General features: G+C 42.6%; 1 protein-coding gene across 2 annotated transcripts in view; it reads left to right on the top strand.

The window, feature by feature from the left end:
- LOC146855847 (src substrate cortactin-like) overlaps positions 1-24,291 on the top strand; it is a 175,966-nt gene that overhangs the window by 127,704 nt on the left and 23,971 nt on the right. For both annotated transcript variants that reach the window (XM_085653789.1, XM_085653790.1), the window contains exons 10-13: positions 1,984-2,039; positions 6,244-6,313; positions 17,159-17,316; positions 23,824-23,958. In XM_085653789.1, the coding sequence (XP_085509915.1) occupies positions 1,984-2,039; positions 6,244-6,313; positions 17,159-17,316; positions 23,824-23,958 (419 nt within the window). The remainder of the gene's footprint in view (positions 1-1,983; positions 2,040-6,243; positions 6,314-17,158; positions 17,317-23,823; positions 23,959-24,291) is intronic.

Raw genomic sequence — 24,291 nt, 5'->3', positions numbered from 1 at the left:
CCCACTGCCAGGCTTAAAGGTCAGGATGGTATAGAGGTGGCACATAGATCCTTTCCCTCAACATGTGGGGATGGTACATGTCTTCTCCTTAGAGGTTATGGCTTTGTGGGCTCATTCCTCCTTGTTTTCTGCCTTTTTTAGTATACTAAAAGCAAACAATAGTTTATCATTTACTATTGGTATAAATAAATGTTGCTCCTCTCTGCAAGTCGTGCAACAATCGGAGACATGCAGCGAATCAGTATGATGGCTGGCGTAGCTGCGTAGAGCCACAAGCCACAGCCCCTGCTTCAGGACCCTAGCATGCCTCTGTGCCTCTTGAATTGTGGCGCTGGAGCATCACGGATGCAGATAGCCCTGGGTGCTTTAGGCTCAAGCTTTGTTGTGTCTCGTGCTATAAGTCAATAAGGCTGTCATATCGCCTACATCCTTTTTGTCACAGGAAGGGGTGGATTCAGGAGTTTCAATAACCCTACCCTACCTCCTGGCTAGTTCGGGGGGTGTAAAGGCAAGAAGCTGATACCTGGAGCCTGCGCGCCACTATAAATGCTCTAGCTTTTAGTTTCATGCTTCAGTGCCTAAGGTGCGAGCGAGTTGTGTACCTGCCTTGAGTGTCCATCCAACATCAGCCGCTAAGTAGCCGAAGCGAACAGGTACAGAACATAGGTGAAAACAACTGTTGATTGTATGTGTTTACGGGTGAGAGAAAGTGCATGTGAGTATGTGTATGTGTTAGTGCATGAGCATTTGTCTGTGTTTGTATGGTTGAGTGTGTTTATGAGTGAGTGACAGGAAGTTAGTGAGAATGAATGAGCGTGAATGACCATGAATGTAACTGTGAGTGAGAAATATTCAGTTAGAGTGAGTGAGGAAAAAGTGAGACTGAGAGGATAAGGGAGAGCACGTGAAACTGAGTGAAAGTAAGAGTGCTAGAGGTAACTTTTGAGTTATGGGCCACCCGTTGTGTGTGGATGACAACAAAGGAAAAAGTCCGGTAATGGCATATTGTATGCAAGTCTTGGGAGAAGAGGGCACCTGTCACTTTATGCTGGCCCTGACACACTGAAGATATTCTTGACAAATGGGGGCACCCACTGCACATTTTGAAAAAAATATTGTCAAATCCTGGGTAAAGTCAGGCTTCATTGGCTTGGTACAATGAAAGTACTTGAGTATTCAGAGCCTATGGCCTTTCAGAGCCCATGGCTTTTTAGCAATTCATTTAATAATTTTGCTTAAAAATCCACTTTTTGACCTAATTTTTTCACAATTCTTGGGGGGTGACGCCCGCATCCCCCCAAAGTCTCACTAAAAGAAATTGGACTTGCTCGTTTCTCTCGTTTATGCATTGGAATTCCAGGACAGTATGATGCCCTATCATTTTCAAAGATCACCAGCTGCCACTGCCCCCCCCCACCTCTTGGCCAAGGTCAGGAGGGTATATTTCCTATCTCTTCTCATATCCTTGTATTCTGTTCCACTCTGTTGTCTGTTCAAGTGCTCGCAGGAGTTGTCTTTCTGCAACCCTTTTCTTACTGTATCCTCCAGTGCTATTTCTCCTTATGTCTCTTACCGTATCCTCACTTCCCTCTACTCACACTTTTTTTTCCAGGGCACTTACTTAAAAGCGGTCTGGTTGTACTTCCTTTCTATATCCCCATAAACTTTCTGCATGCTTTCTCTTCCTGTATCCTCATGATGTGTTCCTAAGCATGCGGTTTCTTTCTGTGTCCTTAGAAGTTATCTCTCCACATGCAGTTTCTTTTTGTGTCCTTGTGTCTGTCTGTCAACACACTATTTCTTCTGTATCCCCATGTCATGCCTCCTGCATGCTTTCTCTTTCTATGTCAATAGGAGCTGTCTCTTTACATATTATGACTTCCCATGTCCTCATGCACTGCCTCTAGTGTTGCAGCCTTTCCAAGCATCCTCAAGAAGTTCACACTTTTTTAAGTAGGGTATTTACTTCTTTGTATCCCACAGACCATGCCAAGGGCTTCGGCGGTCGGTATGGAGTCCAGAAAGACCGTGTGGACAAGGTAAGTCTTATGCATGTGTCATTTACTCTATACTTATCAGTTGCTGCCTCTCCTTGGTCCTGAGTACCCTAAACTGACAGACTACCACATCTAAGTTGCTTGAACTCCTGTAGACGGTATTCATCCCTATTCAGATGTTTCATCTTCCAACTCTCGGGTACTGAGAGAAAAATTTGGATTTTGCCAAGAAAGCCTTAACAAAAAGGAATGAACAAAGACAATTTCCCCTGTAATGATACAGAAATAGGGTGAGATTCTTGCATTGTGACTTGATATTTGGCTGGGTTTGATTGAATTTATTTGGGTTGCAGAGTTCCACCTATTGAGCTCTATAGTATGTTAATGTATTAAGAAATCCTACCATGGCATTGTTCATCCAGTTGTATGTCAGAATAATGAGTACTTTAAGCATACGTTTAGATTTACTGTTTTTAACTTCACATTTACGTACCTTGAAGATGTATATAATGCCAAGGCATATAGAAAGATTGAACTCCATTGGCTCCCCCTGCTGGTCCACCTCATTTTCCAAAGCTGTATCATTTTCTAAGACATCACAACCAGCAACCTGCGTAACTTTCAGACAAGTTCACCATCTATGGTGGTTCTTGGCACACTTGGATAGCCAGGACACCAGCAGACTGAACACTAAAAGAGTAAAAAAAGAAAACAATATTACAGCAGGCCTTTTCCATTTATGCGCTCCGGTTCTGGCGCTCTGCTGCCTTTTGACTAGGTTTGCACTATAGAAATACCACAGGCATCCATACTAAGACACTAACTATTCTTAATTTTTTGTTATTCTATTAAGTAAAAACTAAACTTAAGCTAACTCCAATGCCAAACCTAACCCTTAATTGATTTAAATTAAATAAAATGAGTATTTAAATCTAACCCTGATGCTAACTCTACCCTTCTATTCATTTCATCTTAATTTATGCAAACACAAACTATCCAAGTTGCCAACCCAAAGCTTTAGTTAATTTATTTTGCTTGAAAATAAATTAAATGCTGTTGAACCTCCCTTACTCGATGTAGTAGCTTTTCATTAGTGGTAATTCTGTCTTGCCTCCGATGTAGTGGCACTTCGATCTATTTGAGCCAAGATATGGGCATTGTAGCTGTTGGTGGTCCTATGTCACCCCTAGTGCTCTGTGCAGCTCTCCGTTTAACCCCAGCTAAGTTTGTGAAGTACTATAGAAATGCCAATACATTAATTGGATTTTGTCTTTTGTTTTCCAATAAGGTGTTTTTCAAATGCATGTCAAAAGGGACTGATTCTGAAATATTTCATGTTGGCCATAAGTAGTATGTTCAAGGCTATTTTTCCTTTGCATTGTGATATTTGTCGGCCTGCATTTATAAGGGAAAGAACTACAAGTACCAGAAAAGAAACTACAGCAGAAGACTGGATAGGTTTCTCACCTACAATTATTCAACTTCATGTCCTTTTTTGTTTTGCCTTCTGTTCTAAATGTAAATGTAGCCGCATAATTACCGGCCAAGCAGCAATTTTACACTGACGGATAGGTCAGCTGCACTAAAGCAGTCTCCTCGACTATCCTTAAATTATCCAATGGGAAGCAAGCCAGTGGCTCTACCTTCTTTGTGGCATTATGGGACTGGAAAAGGTCTCATAATCCACAAGTGCCACATCCCTTTTGCAATAATCATTCTCAAAATGAAAAGCAGCTGGGCTGGGCTGCTGTAGCAGGAGCGGTTCTTTCATGCAAAATGTACAGCTGTCTGACCACTGCACAGCCAGGGCCATCATGAATGCAAGCATCTCAGTTGAGTCCTGGTGCTCTAAAATGAGTTACTGTGCTGAGCCTTGGCAAGCATCTGCTCAAATTAAGGACTGGTAGCATGCCTGCGAATTAGCATGTTAGCAGCTTCCTAGCTGCTCTTGAGGAAACACAGTAGTAGAGACAACAAAAGCACTATGGGACTTTGCCCCTGCAGAGGAGGGATTGTTACATGTTCATCACAGTGAGTTTTAAAGCTGCTGGCCCTTGACCCTGTCTTTGAATTACACCGTGCTTGTGCAGAGCTCTAATGTCCTCGTTATGAAGCTCCATAATTCCTGGACTGCTGGAACACCACTGCTCTGGAGTGTTTTTGCTTGGATACTTAGAACTGGATTTAAATCTTGGCGGTATAGATACTCTATTGTAACTGCGATGGAGTATCTATACAGTCAAGACTGTGCTCTGTCTGCCAAATTTATATGCGGGCGGACCTTGGGTTTAAAGTAAAAGGAACAAATGATAGACGGAATGCTGAACAGTGCAAACATTCACCCCCAGTCACAAAGATCCGGGATTAACCCATTGTTCTTTTGCTCACCACGCCACCCCAGTTTGGACCCAGCCATATGCAAATCAGTTTTGACCCTATTCCTCATGGGAACAGTCCATCCCGAACTGCAGAGTCAGATCCTCCCTGGACCGGAAACAAGCATTCTGGGACTGGTTCTGGGGCACCACCCCTCATCCACCGGGCTAGCTTGAATCCAGTGGTGCAGTGAGCACGGGACCCACGTCGGGCAAACCCTTCCCATTTTGGGCTACAAAAGCAAAAGGAACAAATGCTAGATGGGATGCTGAACAATGGAAACATTCACCCCCAGATACTAAGATCTGGGTTGAATCCATAGTTCTTTTGCTCACCACGCCACTACAGTTTGGACCCAGCCATATGCAAATCAGTCTTCACCCTCTTCCTCATGGGAACAGTCCAGCCCAAACTACCAAGCCGGGTCCTCCCTGGACCGGAAACAAGCATCCATAGGGAGCAGAGTCAAGACTGATTAGCATATGGGTGGGTTTAAACTGGAATGGCATGGTGAGCAAAAAAACAACGGATTTAGGTCCAGATCTCTGTACTGCGGTGAGTGTTTGACATTGTTTAACGTTCTTTGCATCACTTGTTCTTTTTGGACCTTAGGTTTAATCATGGCAGAAACTACTCTGTGTCTGCCTTGATTTTATCCCTCTGAAGACCCTGTGGAGTAAAGGCCATCGGATACAGACCTCTGATTCCGCCCATCTAAATTCAATAGAATTAGAGGTTGGTATTCACTGTGCGTCAATGCCCAGAAAACCCCGGCAGTAAGGTGCAGTGAAACCTTCTAAATGCTCCCCTTGCCATGAGAAGCGACTCATATGGCCTGTGGAGTGTTTTAATTTTTATTTTCAAAAAGAAAATCCCACTTGGGTTTTTATTTTTGCAAAAACCCAAAAGAAAACAGTTTGTGCACGGATTTGGCATCTTGATTGAGCTGTGCACCAAACTGTAAACCGCATTGGTAGGAGCCGCTGTGATGACTTTTCTTGCCAATGCTGTAGAAATGAATGCCAGCTTGGCAGTCAATTCTAAATTTTGAGGGCGGCACCTCTGTCAGGGCGATGAAGTAATTTACTCTGTCGCCACGACAGAGAAACGGACCTCCCGCAAAAACAAAATATTGAAGCCCTTAATCTGTTGTAAGCCAAGCTAATAGCTACAGAGCAGGATAACCATGCACCCCAGATATCTTATCACTCAAGCTAGATGGCCACCGGTTGACCAAGAACCCTGCAGAAGGACATGACCTTGCGACTTGTCACTCTACAGAAGTTAAAAGTAGGACAAAGTGAATATGTTAGATAACTAAGTAGGCAAGCTACACAAACCAGAGATTAGATAAAAAGTACTGCCAATTATAAAGAAATTCAACTGCAAGGAAAGTTGTCATCGTATTTTTTTATTAGGAGGAGATTATCATGCAGAACCACCAGGATCATGATGAAATTCAGTGTTCTTAGAACAAGCAGTGTTTGTCATTATGTTATTTTTGAAATTGTGTTTATTGTGTTTTGGTTGTTTTTTACAGTTTGTTTACTGTGTTTTTTTAATTTTGTGACTTTGTTTAATTTGCAATTTACCTGTATTTTATTGGGTTATTTTTTTTTGCTTGATTTTCATAGCTTTGCCATTGTATTCATTGATTTGCAAAGGTTTTTGACCAGACCTTGTTTTATTGAATTTGAGTGTGCTTATGTTACTTTTAGCCTGTCAGCAGGCTTTGTTTTACTTGCTTTTAATCTGTGTTTAGGGTGTCCTTTGGAAGTTTTTAGTTTGAATTTGTTGTGTTTTACTTGTGAGTTCCAGTGTCATGTCGGGTTTACAATGATGTGACATATATTCTGTCTTTTCTACCTAGAGTGCTGTAGGGTTCAGTCAGATGGAAGCTCCGACATCATCGTATGAAAAGACCAATCCCGTGGAGGCTGGTAAGCACACTCTGGGCTCCAAGTTAGCAGGAGCATAGCCTCGAGACAGCCTGTATGTGCCCAATTCTATGTAGGGTAGTACATAGTCGGCATTCAGAAGTGTAGTTTGTGGTGAGTCATGTGGAGGCTAGTAAGTGCCCTGTGGATGATGTTATATGCTCTATGGAAGGTGTTTTGTGAAGGAAGGTCGGTATCAAAAGAGGGGGACTATGATCATTATATCTAATACAACCCTTGTACTCACTTCCTGGTTCACCATGTAGCAAAGTGGACTCTGGATCACCACAGGGAGTACACACTTGGTGTCACCTCACCAACATTACACCACCACAGAAGAAAGAACTTGTGATTGTACCCCTGGGATTTGCCTCTGTGGCATCAGCAATACCCTGGGAAATGTTTATTCCCATGAACCTATCCTTAAGACCTCCCATACCACAATTATACTGATACTTTAAATCAAACATGGAATATTTGTATAGGCATATGATGAAAGGAGTTCACCCAGGAATCCCAGCACTACATTCCCCACACCACCATAGGAAAGATGGCATGGGATCACATTCTGAAATAGATTCTGGCAACTCTCCTAATACAGCCCCAGTACAACTGTGGAGAAAAATGGGCATTTTTCCTCGTTCGGGAATAAACCCTTAGAGCTCTCCTCTTCATCTCCTCATCAGCAGCAACCAAGACTCTTCTTTGAAAATCTCTAACTGGGACCTGCCTTACCAATTCCCAGAAACTGGACATGTGGTTTCCATTAGGAAAACACAGCTGAGATTTACTTGCCAGAGGTGTAATGAAAAAAGGGCCTAGGATTCCTGTAGGGACGTCAACAGTCCCTGAAGAAACTTTAGAAACAGAGCCAGGCATCTCTTTCAATAATATACCCAGTGAATGACCGCCTCACCTACTTCACTGCCACCTGAAGGATGACCTAGAACAGGGATAGGGCTTCTACCATGGGAGTTGGGAGTCAACTCATCAGTTCCTTGCACCACTCTAGCAAGCAGGAAATTGCTAAGGATCACCAATGAGGATTATTGTAGGGAATGCAACCCAGCCATGTGCACTATTTGCCCTACAAAACCACAAGAAACAAACTTGGGTCACCTCAAAAGACTTAAAACATCTACCAATTGATAAGGAGTCTAACAAAGATCTTTAGAGTGAATTGGTCCCCTGTGCTTCCCCATGAATCACAATACCCTGCTATGGACTATTATTGGCACACCTGTACGGCCAGTCGGCCTGTCTAAAGACTTAGACATGCATATCCTTTGCTATACACTTGTGGATAGTGACCGTTTTTTCTGCAGTCTGTTTCTAGCTTATAAAGTAAACAGTAAGAGTGAGACGGGGGGTTTGTATAACAGTCTTCCGCCCTAGGAAAAGCTGACAATCAGTGCTATAAGTATAATGAAAAAGGTGCAGGGGCTCTAAAGGTGATGTGGCTTAAGAATCGTATGTTTGAAATTTCCCCAAGAGGCATTCTTTGTAAACTAATTCATGTAAAATAGAATTGTGGATGATGAATACATCAGTCAAAGTCTTGCTGAAGAGCGAATAACTAAATCAACAGGTAATAACATATTTATTGAATTGTTTGCATAGCACCATTATCCTGTGCCATGAGAAATAGAAGCTCTATTTAAGAGGAAGCAGCACCTTGTCAGCTGGTTATTGCTACCCTTAAAGAGTCAAATGTTAATTGGGATAACTTGATTATTCATTTGGAATGAAATAGTGTTTATGGCTGGGGGACACTAGTGGTAAACAACAGTATCCAAGTTGATGCTTTGTCCCCAAATCCAGAGTTCTCCAAAGTTATTGCCAGTTTGGAAACAGCGTCCATTGATACATAAAAACAAGTATAAAAGCATCATTACAAATACATAAAACAAGCAGACAAATCTTGAAATTCATTAAAAGTGATTGTATCTAGTAAATCATTGTTACTGCTTAATCCAACTTACTCAACCCAACCAAACACCAATAAATTTTGACCCAAACCAATGGAATAGCAGGAAAAACAATTAGTTCAATAAAGTGGTATCATGAAAAATACAAAAGGCTATAGCAATTAATGAAAAGACTATTATCTAGGGACCACTTTCAAAAGCACTTGTTGGAATGAGCCAAGCAGAGTGTAAAAATGTAGCAACTGAGAAGACTACCGTAGGGTTCGTATTGGTCTTACAAATTCTTAATACAACAAGATACTGCCTTATCCCATATAATTTACAAAGCGGCTTTATCCATTTGGATCTAGCTCTACAAAAAACATAAAACCCTCAATTTAATCATGGGACTTGCACGAAGGGCAAGTTCCGGAAATCTGGCCCTCTACTTGCCAGTTGCTGTTAAAGAGGCTGTCGGTAAAGTTCCCAACCTAAGTTTTATGTAGAGGGTTCTCGCCCACCTTGGTTGAATGTAGTCTAAAAAAGCCTCAAATTTAAAGTTCCATTTCTTGAGAGGAAATCATTGGTCAATCGACCCATAGAAGATAAAGGTGTTTTACATGATGGCTGTGCCACAAATCTATTCTTTACAACACGTTTAGCATTGTCGGGGAGAGAATCAGTGCATGACAAAAAGGCTTCAAGCCCCAACTCAGTAAGGGACTTCTTTACATAGCCCAACCAAGGGATTTTGTGAGCACTTGATTTCTCCGAAATATCCAGTAGGGTGAGAGATTTCTTATCATCCAAACTTGAACCTAATACAGAACTTGCTTTGATTTCACATGGTCTACTATGGATTTCAAAGCCAAGTCTAATTGAATAGGTAACGTAGGGGCACTCTGAGGGAGTCTCAGAAGAAGTGGAGAAAATTATTATCCACATTTACAAGCTTGCGAGAATCGCAGTAACCCCATAACTCTGCACCATACATAGCTGCACTGACCGATTGTGCTCTGTATACCTCTAAAGCTGGCAAGACAGGGTGGTTTGTAGCTATCTTAGCAAAACTAATTATAGTGACTGTCCTATGGTTTAGTAAAGCAATACATTTTCTTTTTTTTTTCATTTGGTGTTTTCTATAGCGCGAAAATGACCCTAAATGGGGTATCGGAGCGCTTCACATTTGCATAACAATAAACAGTCATTAGTAGTTGTAAAATGATTTTGAGAAAAACATTAGCGCTTCATAAACATATATACAATACCCCAAAGTGGAACAATGAAAGTGGTGAGTCTGCTGCGATTATGGGAGATATTTACTCATGTAAAAAGACTTGGCTTCATTTTTTAAATCCGAGATTGATGAAATTCTTCTAATGTTGAAGGGGAGAGCGTTCGAGCACTCTCTGGCACAGCGCCCAGAATTTGGGTCATAAGTTCTTTTCTTGCGGAATCTGGCCGGTTTTAGTAATAGCTCTCCATGGCTCTGGGAGACACGGCATCCTCCTGATAGTGTGATTTTCTGGGCTAGGTACACTGGTGTTTTGTAGTGTATCGCTTTGTGGATAATGCATGCCATTTTTAGTTGTATTCTCGCTTCGTAAGGCAACCAGTTAAGAGCTTTCAGATGAGGGGTGATGTGATCGAATTTCCTGGAGCCGGTTATAAGTCTTGTGGCCGCATTGAGACAGGCTTTCAACTGGGCTATTGAAATCTTGGGGAGACCAGCTAGGGTTGTGCAACCGTACTCAATCCTTGATATTACCAGTGCCTGGACTGCTGTTTTAAGGTCTGACTTATTTAAGAAGGGTTTCAGCTTTCTAAGGTAGCTTAAGTGGAATCTGGTATTTTTTGCCATTGTGTTAATATGAGATAGCATATTCAGGTTTTTGTCTAGTATGATCCCCAGGGATTTGGTAGTCAACAATCCTCGGTGAGCAGTTTAGTGCCATGATCAGATTGTTCCACTCTAGGATGTTCGTGGCGCTTTTCTGTGGAGAAATCAGCAGGAATTCCGTTTTATGGGGGTTGAGCTTCAAGTGATTGCTGGTTTGACAATGGATGGTACGCTTTAGTGCTTGGTTCATGATATCTATCTCTTCTGTTGATATAATCTTGATGTAAAGCTGTGTGTCATCTGCGTACTTGTGGAAGGAGATGTTTGCTCGTTGTAAGGTTTCTGTGAGTGGCTCTACGTACAGGTTGAACAGTGCCGGGTATAGTGTTGAGCCCTGAGGAACTCCTATCATATTTCTGGAGGAAGCTGATCATGTTTGGTTGACTGTGAATTTTTGCGTTATATTCTCTAAAAATGATCTAAACCATTTTAGGACTGTACCCTCTAAACCCATCCTATTTTTCAAGCGATCGAGTATTTTGGTATGGTTAACCGTGTCGAATGCGGAAGAAAGGTCAAGCAGGATTAGGAGAGAGGTTTCATTGCTGTCAAGGGCAAGTAGTGCGTCATCCACGATGTGCAGAATCGCTGTCTCAGTACTATGGTTAGGTCTAAATCCTGATTGGAAATCATTTAACAGATTTAATTCAGAGATATGTTGGCTCAATTGTTGTATGCAATTTTCCAGGACTTTGGCTAGCATGGGAATATTTGTTCCTGATCTGAAATTGTTAGGGTCAGAGGGGTTCTCTGTTGTTTTTTTTAAGATTGGGGTGACATGCCCTGTTTTCAGGCAGTCCGGTATTGAGCCTTGTTCCATTGAAGCGTTGATAATCTTTGTCCATGAGGGGATGAGCAGTTGGTTATTGAAGAGCAGCATTTTGCAGGTAAAGGATCGATGTAGGGATTGTTTGATTTAGTGGTCGAGATGATCTTTGCAATATCGAAGTCCCTGAGAGGCTTGAATTCTGACCATCTTGCATTATTTTTAGGCGTTTCCAGAGCTGGTTGCAGTTGAACCTCATCTGGGGAGCTCTTAGTGAAGCATGGTCCTTCAGCTGCTTTCTTGAGCTCCACCTCCATCGATTTGGCTGTGGCTGTGAAGGAGGAGAAGCCTTCACTGCTTAAATTCGAAATTGCATTAGTTGGTGCAGATTTGGCCGTTTTATTAGATTGATCTTTTAGCAGATCGAATAGTTTTCTCTGTCTATTTTTTGCATTGTCCAGTTCTTTCCTGAAGAAGTCTTTTTTGGAGGTTAGGATGCTTTTATTGTATGCCTTCCTGGTCAGTCTTAGTTGTATTAGGTGGGGTGAGGAAGGGTGTTGTCGCCATTTCCGCTCTGTGAATCTGAGGGACAGTCTTTCTTCATTCAAGTTAGAGTTGAACCATTTTTGTCAGGGATCCTTTTGAATTTTAACGGGACTATGTCCTCCATAATATTTGACATTGTATTATTGCAATACTTCGTCAGGTCACTAACTTCCACCATATTATTAGGAGGTTGCAGTTCTATCTTGCAGGGTGCTACAACCATCTCCATATTGAGCCCTCTAGTGTCACGCATCCATTTTCTAGGTTTTTTTTACTTGTGTTGAAGTTTTTGGTTTTGTGAAGGGTATTTGGAAAGTAATGATGTGGTGATCAGACCAATCACATGGTGTGATTTTAATGTAATTTATAGCTTTTCTTTAGCTATGATCCAGTCTAAGGTAGAGCCTTTAGAGTGGGTTGGTAGCAGACATTCTTGGACCAGTGATTGATCTACAAGGCTTTGAATAGATTGATTTGATTGTCAGAATGATCCTCCCAGTGAAGGTTGAAGTCTCCTAAGAAAATATCATTGGAATGAGGGGTAGAGTTTGCTGTGATGATTTCTATCAGCTGGTCTATAAACCTGGTGTTTTTGCCTGGGGGGTGATAGAATGTGTGTAGTTTGCAAAATTGATTATCAGAGGATCTTAGGGACATACCGAGATACTCACATGATTCCACAGGGTCAGATTGAATTTTCGTGATGGCAATGTCAGATCTATGTATACAGGCGATGCCTCCTCCCTTTTTGATTGGCCTGTCTAATCTCATAATATAATAGTTCGGAGGGACTAATATATCTAGGCAAGGGGAGGAAGAGTCATATAGCCAAGATTCTGTTAGTATAGTTACGTCAATTTCCTGGCTTAATATAAGGTCGGCTATGTCTGCAGCGTGTTTCTTTGCTGACTATTTGTTTCAACCAAGAGATGGAGTCACAGATCCCAATTCCAATGTAATTGAACTCCCTGACTCTCTCCAGGGAATTCCCAGCCAGAACAATTTTAGAACAAAACCTCTTATATGGGTTAAAAACATTATTTTTGTTTTTGTGTGTATTAAACTCCAAATCATGGTTGGAACAAAACAGCATAAACATATCCAGTAGAACCTGTAAGCCCTTTTCAGTTTTAGACAACAACAAAGTGTCTCCAGCTAAAAGGAGGGCTACCAATTTGCTCCCTGCCAAGACAGGGTAATTGGTGGTACAATTTGATAGGAAATTAATACATCCATTTATGAAATTTACAAAGTAGGCACCAAAACACCCCCTGTCGTACTCCTTTCTTTACTGCAATTCTAGGGGTAAGTTCACCATTGGAGCCACACCTAACCTGATCATAGATATCCAAGTGTAGTTGGCTGAGTAAATCTAAAAGGCCTCGGTGGATTTCTAGATCTCGCACAACCTCCCATAGCTTGCCCCTTGGGACTATGTGAAAAGCAGTGCGGAGTCTACAAAGGCAATGTAAACGCTACCCCCATGAGATTCAGTCTTCCATTTTATCAAAAGAAAACAAAACACTTGGTCAACTGTGCTTATGTCGTCTCTAAGGCCAGCTTGGTGGTGGCTGATAATATCTTTTTCTAACAGCCAGGTTGTTGATTTATAAAGAACCTGCCTACAAAACATCTTTGAAAACTATCAAATAAGCGGATAGGGCAATCATTTCTGAGTTCTGTTCAAGATCCCTTCTATGGAATTGGAATGATCACTGCTCGTTTCCATGTATCCGGAATGGGGGAACCTGCAGCTACAGCATTTGATACGGCATTAATGTAAGAGAGCCATACATCTGGATCTGACTAAAAAGGTTTACTGTTATTTTATCCAGGCAAGGCGCTTTACTCGCCTTCTGAGTTGCTAAGGTTTCCATGGTGTCCTTTAAGGTGAAGATTATTTGAGGCACACATTGAGCGGCCACGTCAATCTGTACAATATCTGGGCAGGAATCGGGTTCATCAAAGCACATGGAATCTCCATAAAGGCTTCCAAAATGCTTAACCGACTCATCCGATTGGACATGAATTTCCGGTTTCATTGGTCTACTGCTTCCCCTGATAGATAAAATGGGCCAGAAATGTTTTGCATTTCTAGAATTAGCTGCTTCTAGGAGATCGTCTGAAATGCCTGTTTCCCATTTTAATCTAGCTTCCCTAGTCACAGTTCTGTATAAGGCTCTAGATGATTTTATTCTGCCTTTGACGCCCAATCAAATTGTGGCAATAAGGTTGAGTTTCCTAAGACAGCACTCCCTGTTGAACCATTCTTAACCAGTCCTTGGCACACTAGCGGTCCTAGTAGTCTTTTTAAAAAACCCTTTTAGTTCCTGGAATAATAGTTCATGTACATGCATTAGAAATGTGGGATTGTGTAAGTTAGTGCTAACAATTTCAAGTTTCCTACTTACTGCATCATACATGGAACTCGTAGCACAAGAATTGCCGCAACTGCTAGACCATTTAACATTTTTACGGTTATTACAGACAAGGGGATCAATTGGTGAACCAGAAGCCTCAAGCAAGTCAGAAATTAAAGAACCATTCAAATATAGGAATAAGGCATTGTGGTCACTCTTGTCTATCTTGTACCTTCATGTCCTTCAGAATGCCATATAGAAACATGACACTTTAGTAGGATCCTCTCCTAAACATAGTGGTCTCCAGGTGATCTGAAGGAGTGCGACCGTTACAGCCATGAACGCCAAACAATAAAAATAAGTCTACTAATTGCAGGTCTGATTTAGAGGGATTTTTCCTTGGAGAAGCTGGTGATTCCAGAATACCTTAGTAATCATTTTCTTTCCTAGCCACCTCCATAAGTAACCCTGAGGGTGCAAAGTCGCCCCCAATCATTAGAGAAGAATCCCCTCTGTGCACATGAATAACGTTCCACAAGCAATTTAAAGGACAGATTCAGTGGAGTCTGGAGATCTTCTGTACATTAAGTAGAAAAAGTGTTGACTTGCCCCTTGGATAAACTTTAGGGCAAGTATGACAGGAGACAAAGTGGCAACTAGTTTTAAACACCAGGCCAAGGACTCTTAACCCATATAATTGGCCCACCTGATGGCCGGACAGCAGTGGATCTATTGGCTGAGGCTTGATAATTTATATATCGAATCAACCAAAGTCCCCCAATCCTTGTCGCTTAGCTTTGCCGTTATACCTGCAACATTTCAACTAAGCAAGGTTATAGATCTTTCTTTCTCAGTGGGAGAAAGGGGTAGTAAGTTGGACCCCTTCACCATAGAGACTAAGGAAATGAGTTTTGGTGCAACATAATTTATAGTAAGAGCAACCCCATTGCTATTTGGGTTAGATGGAGAGTTAAACCTGGAACCCACTGGGCATTGTATTCCCTTGAGCTCGCCTAGTGTTAGGGCAACTACACAAATGTGTTCAAATAAATAGGTCAAAATAGGTGTGTCAAAACTGGGTAATTGTTTGACTAATTGCAGCTGTGGTGTACAATTAATTTCCCAAAATTATTTTAAGGAGGGGGGCACATGATTACTGCATAAATGTCTACTCTCTGGATTGTCACGCCGAGCTCCTACTATGCTGTCAGGAAGTACTCTGGTCAGATCAGGGGACAAGATGGGTGTCACTAGAAGGCCTCCTTTAAAAAATGGGAGGCAACTTTTTTAACTGAATTCTCGAGTCCTGGGGAGGCATAGTCCTAAGGCTTGGGGTTATTAAACACTTTCACATCCAGGCCTCTTTTAGAAGAATTCTAACAGTCCCACTGACTTGAAGGGTCATGGATTATAGAGTAGCACTGATGCACTGATCTGATCCAATGGGCTACCTTGTTTATCCCCTGTTCAAGATTCTCGTGTAATCCGGGGCACAATTTCAGAACATTCACCATGAAAATATTAGTTGCAGGCAAGGGAACTGACTTGACCTGGGCCGCGTTATCTGCAAATGATGGTACAAATGATGGTACACTGGATATTAATCTCCTGAAGCCCAAGCTCACTGCATCATTAGCAGAAACATCGGAATCCTGATGGCGAGATGGCCCCAGTGAGTTGTTGAACAACTCTTGAGAAGAAAAGGATATTTTTCCCCTCCTCCCTTTGGCTGGAATACCACTGTCTCCGAAAATAGCCATTAACATATAATATTGCCTTTGGGTATGAACTTGTTGTGATGTAGTTGTGCAATTTTGGACAGTGGAATTACGAGATTTTCGCACATTGATATGGGACCAATTCTTGTTGGCACTCCTATTCTCCACGTAGCTTGTACCTTGTTGAATGGATGTTGCAGTGTGGAGGCCTAAAATGCAGAGTCTAGGCAATTGGTAATATCTGGGACCTGCTTTGAGAGTAGACTGGTTAGATCTGATACTATGTGTTTTAATGCCTCAACCTCATTTTTCAATGACACAATCAAAGTAACAAACCTAGTTTGAGTATCCACATAATGTGCCGGCATCAAAGTTTTCAGAAAGCTCCCTATTGGAGCAAGAATCATACTGCAACAGAGTAGTGATCTGTTTGTGTACACAACATTAACATCCTGAAAGAGATTTTAGCTAGCGGAAGGAAGATCGGGAGCACCACTAGAACTTTGCAAAAGAGCTGACTGCTTGCTAGGCTGGCTATGAGACACTTTAACCTTTTTGTCAAAGAACTTGGCTAGTTCAGTTTGTTTCAAGGATTCGCCAAGGGGCCTCCCACTGGTGCACAGAATAGACTCCACTTTGTAGATTAAATTGCCAATTTTGTCAGCTACACAGTTGGTAGCAGCATGTTTAGCTGATTTGCTCTTCTTTTGTTTAGCTCTTGGACTGGCAGCAGCTTTCCTCTTCCCCATGTCCAGCAGATGTAGAATCGAACTGACGCTGCTGGGAAGACAAAGCGAACCCCCAACAATTGCCAAATAATTTTAAGTAATATCAATAGGCTGTTCACCCAACACATCAAGAATATTAAAAAATAGAAGGCTTGAAGTAGGTCGCCAAATCTCAGTCAATAATAGCTATGGCATTGCTTTATAGTTAAAAGTCATACCTGAAGATCAATGAAATACCAAAAGTAAATAGAAGAAGACAAGAACAGGGCCTCTTACACTTCCTGGGAACAAACCAAAAAGAGTGGCCCAGCTTAGCCTCTTCCGGGTGATGACGGGCAAAGATGGGCACGCCCTTGGCCCAGGCTTTCCCCTGGTATGGCCTGCATCTGACCCTCACTGTGGGGCAGCACTATGCTCAATAGCGAAAACCAAAAGGGCCTCGCCTCTTGCCCTCAAGGCTCCAGTCAGAAGAGAAGGATCCTGGGACAGGTAGTCCCTACTGCAGACGTAGTGTCTGGTGACCAGTTCTAGGCTCCTGCGCTGTGGGACAGCACTTGGCGCTAAATATTGTGAGCTAAAAGGACCCCACCTCCTGCCCTGGAGGCTCCAGGTAGAAGAGAAGGATCCTGGGACTGGTAGTCCCAACCACATAAGTAGTGGCTGATGACCGGTCTAGGCTTCCTAAATCATAAAGGATTGCCCTTGTCATGTTTCTTTGCAGCTCCACCATGTGACAGGCAGGCAGGTACAGTTTTGTTTTCCTTGATCCTCATGGCCCTAGCTAAACATCTGTTTTTTTCTTTTCCAAGCCTTAGTTTATTTAGAGCCCGATAATCACCTGTAACTTTGTGGTCATATACGTGAGGCTTTATTAAAGCCCTGATCCCCAACTAATTTCTACAGAACATGCATTATTTTCATAGCATCCAGTGGTGCCAGCTCCCTGAAAGCCCGTTTTGAGAACATGGCAAAATCTGCAGATGATGAAAACAAGAAGCGGGCAGAGGAAGAACGTGCCAGGCGACAGGCCCGGGAGAAGCAGGAACGGGAGCAGGCCCAGAAGCAGGCCCAGAAGCAGAAGGTGAGAAATAGGGTAAATGAATCCTGAATTGCCTGCTGAAAGGTCACTGTTCTAAAGAGAGGCTACAGTGTCTGAGATATTGCCTGTAGTAGCTGGACCTATGCCGGAGGGTATAGCAACAACGTTGTTGCCTGCAAAGGATGGAGGTTTGGTAGAAGTGCCATTGACAGAGATGCAGCCTGCTAGTCACTGGAAAGTTAGAATGTAAGGGAGAATACACATGGCCATCAGAGTCAGAGGAAATGTCCTACTGAGAGAGATGATATTGGCAGTAACGGAGGTAAGAGAGGTAGGTTCCAGGGCTGATGCTGCTTGCCATAATTGGATGTACTGTGTGAGACATGATGCCTAAAATGATTGGTATTCCTGCATGGATATGGGAGAGTGTGAATTTTACCAAACCAGATGTGTCATGACACTCCTGAACTTAGTCGTCTGTAGGCTCCTCCATCGTTGATTGTTAAGGTGTCATTCCATCATCCACATGATGAAGACCACAATCTGCTGCTTAGACTGAAACATGCAGAATCATGGCTGAGGAAGTTTTATAAGTGATGTACCATCTTTGTCACAGAAACATTCCAGCCCATCCTGCAGCACAACCGCATGGATGGCTCATTGCCTCAAAACCCTATTTCAGTGCATCAGTATATGCCTTTAGAGCAATGTGTGCACATATACACACACACTGTGTCCAGTAAGCTCACACTACTGAGCCTAAAGTGTGGTCTTGAGGCACAGAAAACACTATTTATTCTCGGGCTGAAACACAAACAAAATAAAGATAAACATAGCAGACTGCAGTAGACGCACTCACCTTTATGTAGGTAAACTATATATATAACGCCGTTCTTCTTTGCTTCCTTTTGCTCGGGAAAGGACGGACACAAACCCAATTGATGTGCTTGCAGGTATTTTTATTGCTGAACCACCACAATCGCCCTAACGCGTTTCGGCCAAGTATAAATGTGACTAATCTCTCTGCGTGAAGCAGTAAAAAACTATTGGGTAAGTCTCACACTAAAAGGTCAAACATGGTTTGGGTGTTGAACCTCTAACCACAAAAACAGTACCACAGAAAGACCTCTCCACCATGGCACTGTCCTCAATCTCTATCTTTGATTCCTCGTACTTGAATTGGGATTTACCTGACCTCATCGTCTGGGCTGGCGCATTTAGCCACTGTCAAAGATTCACATGCTGTGCATCATCCTGCCAACTACTAATTGCTTCTGTAATTGTAAGTATGTTTTTCAACAGACAAAAATATGGGCACCAGCACCGGGCAGGTCTGTGATCACACTCCCCATGACATCGACCGCATCAATCTCTTCTCCTTATCTCTATACAATTTCTGGCTTTTTCCAGATCATATAGTTCAGTCCACAAATTAGAAGAACTATAAGAAAACTCTAGAAAACCCTCAAAAGAGTGAGCCAATGGGACAATGCAGGTTTTTGGGGTGGGACTTGAGAGAAAGGCTGTATTGCAATGTATCCATGTTTAAAATTTTGAGGTTCTTGGAGGGTTGGAGGGATGGAATAAGAGTGTTTAATCTTCATTTTAAGTTGTGTACTTGAATAGGGATTTAGTATTCCATGGATTGTCAAATACCAAGAGACCTGATTATGCTTCCTATTTAGAATGCAGGCATTTCTTACACAAGCCTCTAAATAAATAAAGGCAAATACTTAATGGCATCTAACCAACGCTGTAGAGGCCTGGGAGGGAGGGACCTCAGCAGATTCACATTCCAGTTTTGGTTCTGACACACAAGAGCCTTAGTCTCTCATGAGTCCAAAAGGAGAAGAAGGCGGCTTATGACACTTCATCTCAAGAACAGAAAAGAACATTCCTTCTGAGACTAACATCGTTCCCAAGGACCAGATTCAGATGGAGCCACACAACACTCTATCCTCCTGTGGCAAACATCATCCCTGTCACTATTCGAAATAACTGGTTACAGGAATATTGTTCTATAAGAAACATTTGTGGTAAAAAAAAATATATATATTCTTTAGTACAATAGGTTCCACAAAACCTAAAGCCATCCATGTGGCTTGCATCAAAATAAGATGCTGCTATAGTGGGCCTTCGACATATGAACTATTCCGAAAAGGACAACTCTCTGAAGATAAGTGAGGATGCTTATTTTGTTGAAAAGACCTCAGATGCTATCCAATATTTTTCGAACCTAATACTTTTGAAGTTGAAAAATGACAAGACATAAATGTCTCTGAAATATTTGTAGTAAAGATAAACAATGAGCCAGCGTTGCTCTGCCTAGAGGAAGAACTAATTAGCAAGTAACCTAGAGAAGATATATAACCGGACCCTTGATATCCTTGAATTACCTACCAGCAACCTAGGGTGCACATGGTGTGTGAAATTAATCTTGTATTCCATGATATCACCCAAACTGTATGGTATGAATAAATAACAGAATTAACCCGCACTTCTATTTTATTCAGCCACCTCCAAGAGATGACCTGGCGGCTTATAATACAGAGAGCAGCCAATACCTTCTCAATGGAGGGAACACCCACAGACACAAGGTTTTTTGTTGCACACTCTGGGACCCAGAGTAGAAGCAAGCACATCCTTGCCCCTAGTAGAACAATTACAGCCTACAGACTGTTTAAAACTTGCCCTTATTAGATTAACAGTTTTTAGAATTAAGAATAAATATATGTCTGCACCACAGGAGAATTTTTGTAAAGGAACAGCGAAAGTGGCATTTCTGTCGTCACCCTGCCTGGCAGAATCCCAATAACCCAGGGACAAGAGAGGTTGCGGTAGAATATTAATATCTGAACAAGGGAGGGTAGGTGTAGCCTTGAGACTTGATAACTTTATTAGTATGTGGTACTATTGTGGACAGTGGAACACTTTCCTGTATTTCCCTGGGACAAGAGAATATATTTGCACATATTTGTGCAGGAAGTGAAGGCAACTTGAAACATGTGCATTAAAACATTGTGAGGAATCACAGAGATCTGTAGCAGGCAGGAGACAACTGTTCTGGTTTTTAAGACACCTTACTGGCTAGGCATGTTAGACTGAAGGCCATCAGTGCAATCTGTGTCACTCAACTTACAGGCCCATTTGTCAGTAAAACCTTGTAACAGTACCAAGTGTCTAGAAACCTCTTCCATACTGGTACCCAAGAGTATGCTTTCATACTAGGAGGCCCATTAGAATGGCGGGCGGACTTCCGTCCGCCCGCCACCCTAGCGGTGCTGGGACCGGCCGCCAGTGGTGCGGCAGTCCCGCAATGGCGATTAGGATGCCACCGTGGCATCCTCTATTCCCAGCATTGTGGCGGGCGGTGCTGTGAGCACCGCACGCCACAATGCTGGGAATGCACTGCGTGCATTGTCATGCACAAGGTGACAGGCACCGTGAGGTGCCTGCCACCATGTCCACGACAATGCAGGGGGGTACCATTGGTACCCCCCATGTGCACCCCCCAATACCCTAGGGGCCCGCAATGGGCCCCCGGAAGAGAATTACGCATGCCTTTCCGTGGCGGCAACGCCGCCACGGAAAGGCATGTTTCCGCCCCCATGCTAATATGGATGCTAATATGGATGGCGGTGTCTAGCAGACACCGCCACCATATTAAATCCTTTTCCGCCCGGTCGACTTGTGGGCGGTGGCGATCCTCCCTACATCCTAATGGGCCTCTAGGTCTCTTTGAAGTTGTACCCCTGCAGCAAAATGCAAGTCTTTGTTTGTGGATAGTGTTGTCTATATATTATTATTATAATCCTCATCATTATTATTATTATTATTAACAGCATTTATCGAGCGCATGGCTTCCCAGCGCTAGCCATCCCTGCTAGAGACCAAACCAATTAAGTAAACATGTACTTTTCAGATGCTTTCTAAAACTTAAATTATCATTAAGTCTCAGCCTGATGGGCAAAGAGTTCCATAGTTTGGGAGTCGGGTAGGAAAAAACGTGTCCACCACCTCTGGCCCTCTTAATCCTTGCAACTGTTAGAAGGTCTCATTTGCTTGACCTGAGTTCTCTGTTGTCCTTGTAGGAGTTAATAAGATGATGAAGAATCTGTGGGCCGGGTTTGTGTTTAGCACAATAAGCAATGCATGATGCCTTAAATTGAATTCTTTTGTTTATTGGCAGCCAGTGCAGTGTGGCAAGCACTGGGCGAGCTGACTGGAACCTGAGGACACCAAACAGTTGCACCACTGCATTCTGGATGATCTGCAGCTTTTTAGTCACTAAAAGAGGACTGCCTAAGAAGAGAGAATTGCAATAGTGAAGGACCAATAGTATGATTCCCCCTACCACTGTTCTTCGTACCTCCATGGGGAGCCATTTGATCGTTTTTCTTAAGGCTCTGAGAAGGCCGAGGCACGTCACTGCGACTCTTTTTGCTTGTAGGGCCATACAGAGATGGCTGTCCAGAATGATGCCTAGACTTTTCACTTCTGGTTTGGGGGATGGACGATGTCCTAAGGACGGAGGTCAGGTAAGTTGGACCCATAAATATGGGTTGTTTACAACTATCAAGACCTCCATTAACTCCCCATTTAATTTAGGGCAGCTCGCTGCCATCAAGTTGGTGACTTGCTCTAAATAACTGTTTAGGTTTTGGGATGTCAGAGCATTGCTGGGAGAAAGAGAAACAATAGCTTTGGTATTGTCAGCATAAGAAACCATAGTACAAGGCAAAAGAGCATATAATGTCCGATAATCGACAAACGTATACAATAAAAAGTGTGGGGCTAAGGGAGGAGCCCTGCGGCACACCACACTTTAACTGATGCATCTTGGAGTGAAATGGCCCTTCGCTGCCTTGAAATCTCCTGTTAGTTAAGAAGGATGATAGCCACTTTCACGTGTGGCCGCTAACGGCAATTCTTCTAGTCAATGAAGAAGGATAGGGTGTGATACTGTATCAAAGGCTGCGCTTAAATCAAGGAGAATAAGTGCAGTCGATCCACCCTGATCCAAGACTTGGTATAGGTTATCTGTGGTTATTAATAACACAGTTTCCATGCCGCAGCTCCGATGAAAACCTGTTTGTGTAGGATGCAGAATGTTGTTCTATATCAGGAATTCAAAGAGATATCTATTAATCTCCTTCTCCAAAACTTTGCCAATACCTGGACGCAATGAGAAACGTCTATAGTTCTATTCTAAGACTAACACAGTTAAAAAAATAATAAAGGTGTATAATGGCATGCTTCATGCATCCAGGCAAGCATACGCAGGCAGCAGCGGGACTCCTTCAAAGGTTATGGTTCACAGTAAATGCCAAGAAGTGCCTTCTCAATATTCAGCAGATTCAGCCTTTTCAGAGAACCGTGTTAAAATCAGTCACATGCAAAATCTACCCAAGCCAACAGAGGGTGATGGCATTTTAAAGGCTTCTACCTCTTTTACAGACACCACATCCTTTAACTGGGAGAAAAGTAAGGATGATGGCTTCCTGCTTAGCTATAGCACCTTACACATAACTACATATGCACCCACTAAATCAGTATCTGGCCGAGTAGTGGTCACAAGTGTTGGTGAAGCCGAGAGTTCAGCACAGTCACAAATGATGAAATGATAAAAATGTGTCACTAGCAGGCCATTTATGGACCACTATGTATCACATTCAGAAATAAAGGAGTACTCACCCCAGCACACTGCCTCATCCCAAACAATCTGGCACTGGGTCATTTACAATCAAATATAGCCTCCTCCAGCAACAGATATAGATGTGGTTCTTATTATTTCTTGTAGGTAGTTGACAAAGTCTGCAAATGACTAAGGAATGCCACAGTGGCTTCCTCCAAGTACATCAGCTTATCTGTCACCTTCTTCCAAAATTCACAAGCCATTCTGCATTCATAGAAATCTGGAAAATCTCACCCCAAACATTCTTTTCTCTTAGTTGTGTGGTCCTCCAGTATCAATTTTATGCAATACTGCTTGGACTAGGTTTAATCCAGGATTTTAAGTTGAGTAAATGTATTTGAACTTGGCATTCCTTGGTGCTTCGCGGGTAAAACTATGAACTCAGTCCCATTCCCCAATTGTGAGTTCTTCCTGAAGTCATCCGCTCCTGATCTGCCATGATCTTCCTGTATGTAAGCTACTAAACAGTTTGTTCCTTCCAATGATCCAGCAGACCAGAAATTGATGATATTGAGTCTTACAACACCGCACATTCATGCTAACCCTTACTCCTAGGGCAGTTCTGGGCATATCCACCATGCCTTCCCGATGCTCGCATGGTACATGTCTATGGTGAGTATCCTGCAGCCCCTCAGCAGAGTCTGGAGTCCTATAGCAGAGTGGGTGGAGTGGGGAGAAAATACACATATGTAATTACAGAGGATAGAAGAGCCCCTTAGATACCCTAATCCCTAATCCCAAATCCTACATTTATACAATGTTTAGAGTTGGGGAGGTTACAGTGATTCCAGTGCTAAAGAAGCACTCACTGGGGTTCGAAAAGACTAATCCTCATCTTCACATTTGCTTTAAAGGTGGAGGAACCTGCCGAGGAGCCTGAGGAGGAGCCAAGCCCTAGAGCTTCAGTTCCACTTCCAACTATCAAACCAAGAATTACCAAAGAGTTACCGAAGCCCCCTGTAGTAGTGGAAAGTGAACCCACCAGACAGGTATGTATGTATGCCCATGTATACATGCAATGTGTGTTGTCTCTCCATGTGTATGTTGCTCAGCCTATTTGTGAGTATGTGTGTGTACTTCTTTATGTCGTCAAACATGTCCGTGCATATATGTGTGTGCAGTTGTGTGGACTGCGGTATGCTCGTATGTGTTATGCTGTCCTGATCTTAGTTTGTAGGGCTCAGGGATGGGCAGTGTTTAGGGTGGGTGACAAGGAGTTTGTTTTTAGGGCTCTGAAATGGGTAGAGTATAAGGGTGATTAACTATAATTCTCTTATCCCTAAAAAAAACCCTTAACATAATAAATTAAAATAAATTAAAAG

This window comes from Triturus cristatus, chromosome 4_1, assembly GCF_964204655.1.
Source record: "Triturus cristatus chromosome 4_1, aTriCri1.1, whole genome shotgun sequence".
Lineage (NCBI taxonomy): Eukaryota > Metazoa > Chordata > Amphibia > Caudata > Salamandridae > Triturus > Triturus cristatus.
This window is presented reverse-complemented; position numbering and strand designations above follow the sequence as displayed.